We start from the raw sequence: 12,846 nt of genomic DNA on the forward strand, positions 1-12,846 counted from the left end.
GTTCAGCAGAGGGCGGCTGGTGGCCGTCCAGGGCACGAGACCACGGCAGGGTTTAGAACCCTCATTTGGGGCGGGCCGACGAACGGAACGCGGAGAGCGGGGCAGGGAGCGCCAAGGGTCGTGCGGGCTGCAGAATCCAGGCACAAGACGGGGGCTCCCAGAGAACAATAACAAGGGGGATCCCCGGGCAGAGGCTGCAAATCTAGAGACCGTACTCACCATAAGAGAAAGCGGGCTGAGCAAGGAATAGCCCCGTCAAGAGACTGCGCGGCCTCACCTTGGGCGAAGGAACCATTTAGGCGAGAAATGCCTTCTCGGATGCCCTCCTTCCCCCTTAACGCCCCGCGAGGAGACTAGTTTTTGCTCTTTACCCACTGAGCGCCCTCAGGATCACAGGCCAGGCCTCCGACACCGCGGCCCGGATGGAGCCGCTCACTACTCACCCTCCCCTCGAAATATTTCTCCTCCACGTCGCTCATGTCGGCACGTTTTTAACAGCAGCAGGACGAGCAGCAGGAAGCCTCAGTCCGTAAGTTCTGCGCCCGACACGACACGAGGGGCGGGGCCAAGTGAATACCTCGCCCCTTTTGTCACAATGGAAGCGCTTGCCGCCACAAAGACTGAAGCAACAAGTTGTGGATTGGTGCAAGCGCAGTGACGGCCGTTCAGCTCAATTCCAGCGAATCTCGGTTCTGATTAGGAGCGCGTGTAGTGAACTGGGGCAACCGTGCTTCCCTTAAGATTTATTAATTGCTCCGATTTAAAACAGTTGTGAATTTCTTTCCTGTGTTTGTAGCTATGGATACTGTTGAAATCTTGCAGTTATTATACATATGAAATGTATCTACACGACCACTACCAACGGTATTGGCAACAAATGGTGCAAGGAGATGGCCCTACGGAAGATCTGGCCACAATACAGCGCTGGGTTGGTACCACTGGACTGAACAGTTTAACATCTACTGGACACTACCTACCTGCATAAAAAACCACCTGCATCTAATGAATGACCATTTTGTTTAAATTTGAGCACTTTATTTGTAATATTCGTTGGTTTTTACTGTTTTTATCCTGTTTTTATGTATTGGCATATTTTGCCCTCTTGTAAGCCGCCCTGAGCCCGTTCGCAGGGAGGGCGGGGTATTGGGAGTTTGTCCTGTTGTTTTACCTATACAAGTCGTAATCGTAGATGTTTTAATCAGTCTGAACAAAGAATCTCTCTGTGTTTCAGTGCTCTTCGTTTTAATAAAGCTTTTCTATAAAAGACTATGAGACGATGAGTTGATTGAACCAGGAGCCTGACAGCAGGGCTAACAGAGCTGAGGTCAAGCAGAACGGGAGTGCAGTCCAAAACTGTCCCGCAGTATCAGTCGAGCAGGGTTGCCAGTTCCATGAGACGATACTGCCAGAGGTTTGGGGATGGAGTCTGGGGAGGACAGGGAAGTCAGTGGAGTACAAGGCGACGGAGTCTGCCCTCCAAAGCATCCATTTCCTCCAGGGGAACGGATCTGTTACCTGGAGATGAGCTGACATTCCAGGGGATCCCCAGGCCCCACCTGGAGGCTGGCATCCCTACAGTCGGGGCATTCCGCCCCCCCTCCATAAAACATAAACACCCTGTACTTTGCAAAAAACAAACAAACAATGCCTTGTCCTTTGAAAAGTCTGTTTGAAACTGGTCTCCACCACATTCACTGCCTCTTGTTGTTTATTCCATTAAAAGGGCCTGTCTTGTAAATGTGCCACACGGAAGCTGACGTGAGCCTTTCCAATCAGGGGTCTGCAAACCACCAAGGTGAGCCACAGAAGGCAGCCATGTCCAACCCAAAGTGAAACTGCTGGAATAATGCTCAGTCACGGGGAGGAAGGAGGAAAGCAAAATTAACCCGACCCCCCCCCCCCCCGCGCCAATGAAAGATTATCTCAGAGAAGAATGACTTTAAACACCAAAGGCAAAGTTCACCCGGCTGCAAAGCGAGCCAGGAAAACAGTTGGAACTATTCCGTACGTCCATCGATCCTGAGTGCAGAGTGCAAGTTCAAGGTACAACTCAGGTTTTTAAACACACATACACACAGAAAGACACTAATCCACCTGCTCACACTACCCCCACTTAACCAGTGCCCAGTTTCTGGGTCCCAAGGTCATCACTATTGATATTTTTGCAGGGAGAAGGCGCTTTGGTAGTATTTTAAATGCAAGCGGCTTGCATTGTTAAGTTTCACTCCCATCCCTCAAAATTATACTTCTGAATACGACCAGTGCGGCACGGACCCAAACGCACATGCATACACCTTCACAGAATCTGCACCAGAGGTAAATTTTGGAGTGTGATAACGTATTATACACAGGGTAAATGTTCAGCCCATCTATAAGTCTGAACCTTCCCTCCCATTCCATTGTATTTGAAAAAGTGTGCCTGCACACAAAAGCTCATACCTTGAATAAACCTTTGTTGGTCTTAAAGGTACATAAGAACATAAGAGAAGCCCATGTTCGATCAGGCCAATGGCCCATCTAGTCCAACACTCTGTGCCACACAGTGGCCCAAAATACCAGGTGCCATTAGGATGTCCAGCAGTGGGGCCAGGACACTAGAAGCCCTCCCACTGTTGCCCCCCCTCCAAGCACCAAGAAGACAGAGCATCCCTTGCCCCAGACATAAGAACATAAGAGAAGCCAATGTTGGATCAGACCAATGGCCCATCCAGTCCAACACTCTGTGTCACACAGTGGCCAAAAATACCAGGTGCCATCAGGAGGTCCAGCAGTGGGGCCAGGACACTAGAAGCCCTCCCACTGTTGGCCACCCCAAGCACCAAGAATACAGTGCATCACCTGCCCCAGCCTGTGAGTTCCTATCTATACTTTATGGCTAATAGCCACTGATGGACCTCTGCTCCATATATTTATCCAGTTCCCTCTTGAAGCTGCCCATGCTTGTAGCCGCCGCCACCTCCTGGTGCCAATGGACACGAAATTTCTTCTACTGCTTCAGACCAACACGGCTGACCACCTGTCTTATAAACAGTTGTGCTTTCCTCAGCCCTTTTGAACAAATATACCCTCAGCATTTACCACAGGGTAAATGAAGTCAGCATGTGACAGGCGGAACATGACTTTTCATAACAGGCAGCGCATAAAGCAGGCGGCCCCAAGACTTTAGATAGAGGCTGCAAACAGGTAAATGTGGAGTGGGGGTGAGCGGGCTGCCCCCACACCTCAGCCTGCGTTTGCCCGATGCTTTGTGCTCCGATTTAAAGCTCCCATTCCTTCCTTGGTAGGTTGCTGGAAACTCTGCTACTTTTAGTAGCTGCCTGTGTGTGTGTGTGGGGGGGGTCTGACTCTGCCAAGCTTCCAAATCCACACTGGAAGACAGACCGTTTACCTGGCTCCTGTTTGCGACAGGTATTGTGAACGTCCTGGCCGAGAATCCCTTGCCGCACACATGCGCAGCCTGCAATGCGACAACATGGCTCTCCGGCAAACCAGACCAACCTGTCTGAGACCTCCCGCAGGCAAAGACACCAAGCTTGCTCGTTCGCTTTCTCCGATTCCCACCTTTGCTGTTTGCCTCTGCCGGGCACAGAAAGAACAGAGTGGAACTGGATGGACTTATGACGGCTTGCTTGCCGTCTGCTTCGGGCAGGTCCCTCCAGCCGAGCCTTCTGTTTCCAGCGGTGGCCTGTTAGTTAAATGCCCCGGAAGGCCCACAAGCAGAGGCAGAGAGGCCCAAGTCTCCCCGGCTGTTCTGGTTTTCAAAGACCTTGGAGCACGGAGGTTCCTTTTTGCATCACGATAAAAAAAAGCCAATCATCCTTCCAGGAAGAGCCAGTCTCCTTTAAAAATCATTATATCCAGCAGCAGCAAGTGTCAGCTGTGCTGCCATACTGTTTATGGGCCCAGGTTCGCTTTCATGACATGCGTGCCAGTTGCTGCCGCATTCCTTTCTCTGCTCTTCTCCCCTCGTTATCACTGACCTTGTAGCCTGCTTATGTAGGGTCTTCCCATCAATTAACCGTGTGACTAGTTTCGTTTCCCAGCCTCGGCTCTAACTGATCTGGTCCTCCCCTTCCCGCCTGCGGGAGTCAGGCCAACTGGCCATCGGTGTGGGGGGGGGGGCACATTTGAATGGCTGTGTCTGTCCTGATAACACTCCATTCTTGAATTCAATCTCTGAAATGGACTGCCTGCCTGTTAGTAGTAAGAACCTGAGAAATTCCCAGAGTTGGACCCTTAGTCTTATTTCTTGGGACATTGCTGGGTGGGCTAATAAATGGGGGGGGACTCTGATCTAATGAACTTTCTATTAACTTTCGACATGATTTCCCCCCCAAGAAACTTGGTCCCCCAGTAATGTTTCGATTAATGGATTTACTTCTTATTCTCTCCCTGCAGTGAGACCAAATCGGAAGGGGCGTTATATGGCAGGGCTTTGTGGGCTGTTTAATAATGCTTCTAAATTGTCTATTTTGCAATTGGACTCTTGCCCCCCCCCCTCGCACAGGCGTTTCTTCTTCATCTTAGGGACTTCCAGTTGCTTTTAGTTAATGTTTATATGCCCCCTTGGTGTGACAATAATTCATTTAAGTCCCAATAGAACTCTTTGAAAGATTATCTTACTGTTTTTTTTAATAAATACTCTGAGGCCGCTTTTATGGCAGTGGGGGATTTTAATGCTAGACTTGGTTGTAATCAGGGCTATTTTTGGGTAGGAATGCACAGGAACGGAGTTCCGGCTGGCTTCCAAGTTGGCCACGCCCATCAGGAACTCATTAGCATAATAGGCCACACCCAACAGCAGAAACTCATTAGGATTGGCTACAATTAGGGGTGTGTGGCCTAACATGCAAAAAGCCCTGGGTTTTGACAACAAACAAGGTAAACAGAATAAGAAGCAAAAGGTGGGTGTGGCTGGATGAGCACACTTCTGGTAACATGGGGTGTGTGGCCTAATATGCCAATGAGCTGTGCTGTCAGGGGTGTGGCCTAATAGGCGAATGAGTTTCTGCTGTTGGGTGTGGCCTATTATGCTAATGAGTTCCTGCTGGGCTTTTTCTACAAAAAAAGCCCTGGTTGTAATAATAAACACCTTAGCAATATTTTCCATTGGGATGGCGACGACCAAACCCCCTTCCCTTCCCTTCCGCCTAGGCAGTCTAGGGACTCAGTTGTTAACCAGGCTGGTCACAGGCTGATAGACCTATGTATTCAAAATAATATTTCTATACTTAATGGTTCCTTTCAGTATGATACCCCTGGTAACTATACCTTTATTTCTCCCAGGGGATGCAGTGTTGTGGACTATGCAGTATCCTCTATGGATCTGAGAGACTGTATTACTGACTTTTCCGTTGGCTCCGGGACCAAAGTGATCACCTTCCCATTTTATTGTCCATTCAATCTGGTTGTCTGCTAGACAACCAGTGCCCACCTTGTAGCTCTGAACTTAACTTATACCAGCACAAAAAATAAGCTGTTCTGCATCTTCTCTGGCGCAGATTCGCTCCTGGATGTCTAGCTCGCAGGGCTCTGAACTAAAGTGCAATCTTACTAATGCTAGTTCACTGGAAGATGCACTTATAGCTTATAACTTTATAATTGATAACCTCTCCTCCCATGCTAAATCAATTGAACCCAGTACTCAGAATGACTCCCTTAATTCCTGGTTTGATATTGAATGCTGGCTTATTAAAAGTAAATTACGCCAGTTCTTTCGACAGTTACGGAGGGGTTCTTTCCCATGGATCCCCTCCTTATACTACAAGCTTAAAAGAGAAGGCTGTTTATTATTGGCTCAAAAAAGCATTCTTTCTACTCCAAGAAATGGTCTCAACTTTTTAATGTTGTCCAAACTAATGATGGTAGAGCTTTCTGGTCGCTGGTAGGTAGACTAAATTATCCAACAGGAGCCAATTCTACTTGCATTATACCTGCAACCAGATGGCATTCCTATTATAATTCTTTATTCAATGAGCACTTTGTATCTTCCTCGATTAACTTTAGTTCTATGCCATCGGACATTCCCAACTGGCCCCCAGTATCATATGAAGAAATATCTGCTCTTATTATTTCTCTTAAATCTAACAAGGCTCCTGGCTTAGACGGAATTCCAGCCGAGATTTTAAAGGACAACATTGATTGGTGGTCGCATTCTTTAGCTCATCTTTTTACTTTGATTGACAAGTATGGTGTTCTACTGGACTCCTGGTTGAACTCTATAATAGTTCCCTTCTTTAAAAAAAGGTGACCCGAATAACATAGATAATTACAGACCTATTAGCTTGCTTTACATTTTAGGGAAGCTCTATGCCAAACATCTTCTCAATAAATTATCTAAATGGATGATTGATCATAACCTTCCAGGAAGAGAGCAAATTGGGTTCTAGGCTAACCACTCTACCTTAGACCACTGTACTACCTTAGCCTTTTTAGCTGAGAAGTATTCCCGCCACTTAGGTGGCAAACTATACTCAGCTTTTATCGACTTACGTAAAGCCTTTGATTCAGTTAATAGATCCTTGCTATGGGATAAACTTTATAATTTGGGATTGGATCAACGTCTTTTGCTTTTGATCCGTAAATAACATTTGGCTAACTACTGTCAGATTCGATTTGATAGGAATGGGTCCCTTACTCAGAAAATTCCTGTAACTAAGAGGGTTAAACAAGGATGTGTACCTGCTCCTTCCCTTTTTAACCTTTTTATTTCTGACCTCCCACAGTGCCTAGCTAAAATTGATGGTCATTCCCCCAAACTGAACTCTTCTGCAGTTTCCATATTACTTTATGCAGATGATGCGGCCATTCTTTCCTTTACTAGGATTGGACTTATGCGCCTTTTATTCGAGTTTAACTCTTACTGTAATCGGAATTCTCTCTCTATTAATTTTGATAAATCAAAAATATTGGTCTCTTCCAAAGCCTGGAAGTGTAATCAGTGGAGAATAGAAAGAAAAGAAATGGAACAGGTCAAATCATTTAGATACTTAGTTTTGTTTCATTACAACTTAAGTTGGTGCCCTCATAGAGATCATTCTCTTAGCCTAGCTAGGAATAAGATTGCAGCTTTAACTCGTTTTTTTAATTTAAAAGGTAATCAGTTTGTCCCGGCAGCTCTCCAGATTTTTCAGGCATCTGTTATTTCTCGTTTACTGTATGGGGTACCTATATGGATCCAAAACTTTAATAAAAAAGTAGAACTAATAAATGCTACCTTCTTTCGTAGGATTTTAGGTTTTCCTAACTCTGTGTATCTTATTTCTCTCTTTGTGCGGAGTTAGGCGCCCACCTTATTGAATCTCGGGCGTGGATCACCTTTATTATATATTGGTTGCATTTGCACTTTAGTTCGCCCCCCCAACAGCCTCATTGTTCAACTTCTTGCAGACCCATATATTTCTACTTGGTCACAAACTATAGTGCAGAAAATCAAATATGGAGTCTGTTCCCCATGCTTCCTTGACCCCCCCCCCCAAGCCTCTATGGCTTTGTACATCTCTAATCTAACAATCCCACTTTATCGGTGGGTTTTATGCTAGTGAGATTCAATCTTTTCCCCTCAGCTGTTTTTTTAGGCAGATATAGGGCTATCCCCTATAGGGACAGAACTTGCAATTGCCTCTATAGTGAACCTGATTCAGTTGCTCATATCCTTCTACGTTGTCCTCATTATTCTACTATGCGTAGCTATCTGATTAGTCCCCACTTACCTACCACAAGGAATCCGACTGACAACAACCTTAAAATTCTATTGTCTGATAAGTTCTCGGCAATTACTTTGTCTGTTGCCGAATTCTTAGCCTATGTTTGGAAGCTTAGGGTAAGGGTGTACAAGTCCTATCCCCCTTGTATTCTTTAGAATTGTTATATTCCTGTTGCTAATACTTCAAATTATACATATAAATTACCTAAATGATTTTTGAATTTTGTATTCTACTAGAAACTACCTAGGAAATTTGTAGTTTTGATCTAATATAAAGTGTATGTTATTCAAGTTTATAGTTCTTTCTGGTTGACTATGTTAGAGTTTTGTGGTTTTTATTGATATCAGACTGAAGAATTTTTTAGAAAACTTGTATCTATTCTCTGTTAATTTGTTGTTCGTTTGGTTATAAAATTAATAAAAAATATATTTTTAAAAAAAGAATTGTTATATTCCCAACTGAGTTTATTACTTCCGAATAGTTTAAAAAAGATCCCTTGTTGATGCAGCTTGGTGTAATTTCGTTCTATTTATTTTCCATTTGTTTCATTGTTCTCTTTGTTGCTGTGTTATGCCAATAAAGGTCTATGCAAGAGAGAGAGAAGACCCTATATCTATGTCTGTTTCCAAATGGTAGTTATTCCTAACAGTGAACATGTTCCTGCAACCACAGTACTGACAATAAAGTATAACCTTTCCAGAAGCACGTACTCAATTGTTTGACTGTGGGTCCTGACACCAAGTTCCACAACTTAATGACATGTTGTGCGAAATTCCTTTTGTCGTGCGTTCTCTCTCACTGCTTTCCCTCAGTTGCCCCCTCCCATATCCACCCACTCCCTTAACAGGAAAAAATGCACCTTTCAAAGGCCACTTTGGTGTAGTGATTAGGAGCGCGGACTCTAATCTGGGAGAACCGGGTTTGATTCCCCACACCTCCACATGCAGCTGCTGGTGTGACCTTGGGTCAGTCACGAGTTCTCTCAGAGCTGTCCTCTCAGAAGCAGTCCTCAGAGGGGCTCTCTCAGTCCCACCTACCTCACAGGGTGTCTGTTGTGGGGAGGGGGAGGGAAAGGAGATTCTAAGCCGCTCTGAGACTCCTTCGGGTAGCGAAGCGCAGGGTATAAATCCAATCTCCTTCCCTTGGTTGCCTATTTTCTTCATTTATGCATCACTTTTCTCCATAATGAGGACCCAACAGTCCTGTGAGGTAGGTCAGGCTGAGAACGTGTGACTGGCCCAAAGTCAGCCAGCGAGGAGTGGGCATTTGAACCTGGGTCTCCAAGATTCCAGTCCGAGGGCCTTTGCTCTCTCTGGGATGCCAGCTTGGACCATCCTGCCAGGCTCCCAAAAGCATGCACGTCCATCAAATGTTCTGAACTGGACTGTTTATTTATTTATTTATGCAATTTCTACCCCGCCCTCCCAGCACGGGCTCAGGGCGGCTTACAACAATGGCACCAATGGTCAATAAAACAATATACAACAGTACAGTACTTAATAAAAATATAAAATCGTATAAAATCCTAAAGTGCTAGTTGATTGTGTAATTCATTACTTACAATGGCGCATTCAGGCATCTAGACAACTGCTAAGTTCCAGCTCTCTGTCGTCCCGCGTCACTCAATGGAAATGAGCAGATGTTAAAAACCAAGGGCCAGGCTCGTTGATGGTAATAGTGGAGGGATGGCTCCTAGTTGAAAGCCTAGTGGAAGAGCTCCGTCTCGCAAGCCCTGCGGAACTGCAAAAGGTCCCGCAGGGCCCTGATCTTCTCCGGGAGCTCATTACACCAGTGAGGAACCACCACCAAAAAAGCCCTGGCCCTCGTCGCGGTGAGCCTGGCCTCCTTGGGGGCAGGGAGGGTCAGCCGGTTCTGTGACCCCGATCTCAGTGGTCTCTGGGGTATATGTGGGGAAAGGCGGTCCCTCAGGTACGTCGGACCCTGGCCATATAGGGCTTTAAAGGTAAGTACCAGCACTGCAAATATTCCACACGTTCTTGCGGTGCCACCTGGGAACTGTAGCTCAATCAGGTGATTTCTGAGCATGGGCCAACGCGAGGAACGTCGCCAACCATTCAAAACACAGCTGAGGAACCCTTAGGCGTACATAACCCAGGCAAGTCAGTAATTTGCACGCATTACCGCAATGGTGCCTTGCCAGGCCAGATGCCAGGGTTCAGGCAGCAAGAACCCTCAAAATGCCGTTCACTTTGGCTCATGTCGAGCATCCTACCTGCTTGCACCACTGGTCTGCTCACAATTCAAGGTGGCAACAAACACACAAGAAACACGGCAAGGCTGAGTAAACAAAACTCACAGTTCTGATATGCTACTATGCCTTCATAGATTCGCTTAGATCACTGGTTCCCAAAGTGGGCAATACTACCCCCTGCGGGGGGGCGCTGGAACGATCCAGGTGGGCGGTAGAAGCCTTGGGTGCAATTGGGGGGCGTTGAATAAAAATAAGGGGGCAGTGGAAGCATACAGAAAGAAGAGTCCTACCTAAAGCAGCCTTTTCCTGCCTTCTCTCCTGGTCTTCCCTGGGATCAGGGAGGGAGGTGGAGGTGGAAAGGGGTCCCCACAGCCAATCACAGCCATGCATTTGCAAATGCATGTGCACCCCTGTAAGGCTGGTGTTGCTGCTGGGCTATTGTGTGGCGGCTGCTGCTGGCCTCCAGCTTCAGGCCAACAGCATCTTTCTTTACTATGTGCAAATTTGTAACTGCATCTTTTTGTCCACTTCTTGAAGGTAGATTTCTAGGGAGGCGCTGAGTAATTTTTTCCCCCCTGAAAAGGGGGCGGTAGGCCAAATAAGTCTGGGAACCTCTGGTTTAGATCATATACTGAAATATACAATAACGACCCTAGTGTATCTTATTAATTATACTACATTGATAACAAAAACCTAAGGCAAGATAGTCTACAGCACTGCATCCTGTCTGCATATTCGTCTCCGTAGCTGTGGACTTTTCTACAAGATATATATTGTTCTTTAGGGTTTTGTTATCAATGTACTATAATTAATAAGATACATTAGGGTCTTTATTGTATACTTAAGTATATGATTTAAACGAATATACGAAGGCATAGTAGCATATCAGAATTGTGTGTTTTGTTTTAACATGGTGTTTTTCCACGCTTACTCACAATTCAAAGTGAGCATCGTGAGCCGAGTAATTCCAATTCACCATCAAATTATAACAATTTCTTTGGGGGGGGGGGAGAGAGAATCCTGTGAAAGCAAGACCCTCCTTTTGTGGAGGAGGCAAAACTGAACCTGGTCAGATGGGAACAGCAGCCACAGCAATTAGCAGTCCTGGAAGCATGCGCAGCTGTATCTCTAAATCATACATCTTACAGCTAACTAGTAGGGCAATATGCACAGGGACGGGGCAAGAACCAATGGAGGAGGTCCCAGACCAAAGAGATACGTGCAGGTAATGAGAGGGGGGGCAATAGGATGAGCCCACCTAGCAACTTCCCCTCCTTCACCAGCTTTCCTCTTAATCCTAGGTGGGCCATAATTACTGGGGGAAGGGGGTACTCTGCACATGTTCATTAATAGATGCATTAGTAAAGCAAAAGCCCCTGGACTGGAGAAAGCTGGGAAAGTCTAAAAAATTTAAAGACAGGCTTATACCCAAATGAAGAACCTACACTGCCCATTTCCAAATAGGAACAGTACCGCTTCTGAGCACGTGCAGAGCCCCTACCAGCTGGACACTGCAAGCCATACAACTGCAAGAGATTGAGCGCAATTAATAACTATTTTGTTATTAAGACAACCCAGTCTTGTCATACAGGGACGCAGCACAATGCAGAGTTTCCTAGGCACAGAAAGTACACGTTCCCTGCCCCCCAAGAGCTTACAATCAAGAGACACTGCCTAGGTGAGAAGTGGTGAGAAATGGAGGCAGTTAAGCAATATGGGCTGAGAGAAGGATGACTGGTTGGCCAACAGCCACCAAAGGCTGGACTATCAGAACCCCAGAACCTGAGACATTAAACACAAATAGGCTCCATATTTAAGATCTACCAGGGCAGTGTCAGACCACGTTGTTCAGGAGCGAGAGCATATCCAGGGCCCTTCTATACCACAGCCACACACTCTTAGCCCGAGAGCCTATTGCTTCTCCAAGAGGAAAAATAAATATTTCTGAACAGTTCCAGAATCCTTTCACTCAAGAGTCCCACCACCACTGCCAATGCTTCTGCAAAACCTTTTTTTTTTTAAACGAAGAGAAACAAACGTTTCTAAGCAGTTAGTTCCCTAGCCCCAGAGCCTATCCCAAAGGGAAGCAATGCTACTAACTGGGCCCTTCACCAATGCTCCCTCTAAGATGTGGAGTCTTGTGAGCAAAAATTCTACTTTGTGAGCGCCTGGCATTAAAGTTGTGAGCGAGCAATTTGGCTACTGCATAAATGAGTTTGCTCTGGGGCCCTCCTGCCTGAGCAAAGACAAAAATGTGCGAGCCGGAGGCTAAAAAACTGTGAGCTAGCTCACACCAACTCAGCTTAGAGGGGACACTGTCCTTAACCCCAGGAAGGGCTCCCACCCCCCAAAAGGGGAAGTGATGCTTCTAGACAACCCCAGAAAATATCCCCCCCCCCCAAGTAAATATGGGGAAAGCAATGTTTCTGAGCTGGCCCCAAATCCTCCAACACTACAGTAGAGCTTCTCAAGGTTTAAGGACCAAAGGAAGCGGCGCTTCCCAAAGTTGACCCATTTCAGAACTCCAGCCCCCCAGCGGAGACCCGCAGCGCAGCTCACCTGTGGCCAGGTAATAACGCTTAACGCCGCTCTTGGCTTCCAGGTTGCTCAGGAAATCACCCAGCAAGCCCGGCCGGTTCAGAAACTCCTCGAAGCGTTCCTGCAGGGCGCCCATCGCGCTTCCTGTGGCTGACGGACTGCCCGGCAGAGCGAGCAGAACGCAGCTAGATCCGCTTAGCGCTAACGGGTGGGCAGGGCCGCGGGGCCACGCCTCCTCCCAGGCAAGAGGGCGTGGCCGGCAGGTGGAAGGGAGGGACGTCACAGTAGACAGGTGCGCACCCCAGCGCAGCCCTGCCCTGCCGTTGCCAACCTCCAGGCAATGTTCCCTCTAAGCTGTGTAGTCTTGTGAGCAAAAATTCTACTTAGTGA

General features: G+C 46.8%; 1 protein-coding gene across 1 annotated transcript in view; it reads right to left on the reverse strand.

The window, feature by feature from the left end:
• LOC107120006 (receptor expression-enhancing protein 6-like) overlaps positions 1-12,592 on the reverse strand; it is a 42,026-nt gene extending 29,434 nt beyond the window's left edge. The window contains exons 1-2 of the mRNA XM_015422643.1: positions 12,478-12,592; positions 3,389-3,457 (exon numbers count right to left, since the gene is read on the reverse strand). Coding sequence (XP_015278129.1) covers positions 3,389-3,457; positions 12,478-12,592 — 184 coding nt within the window. The remainder of the gene's footprint in view (positions 1-3,388; positions 3,458-12,477) is intronic.
• Positions 12,593-12,846: the final 254 nt, after the last annotated feature.

Source organism: Gekko japonicus, unplaced genomic scaffold (genome assembly GCF_001447785.1).
Source record: "Gekko japonicus isolate JY-2015 unplaced genomic scaffold, Gekko_japonicus_V1.1 scaffold2030, whole genome shotgun sequence".
Lineage (NCBI taxonomy): Eukaryota > Metazoa > Chordata > Lepidosauria > Squamata > Gekkonidae > Gekko > Gekko japonicus.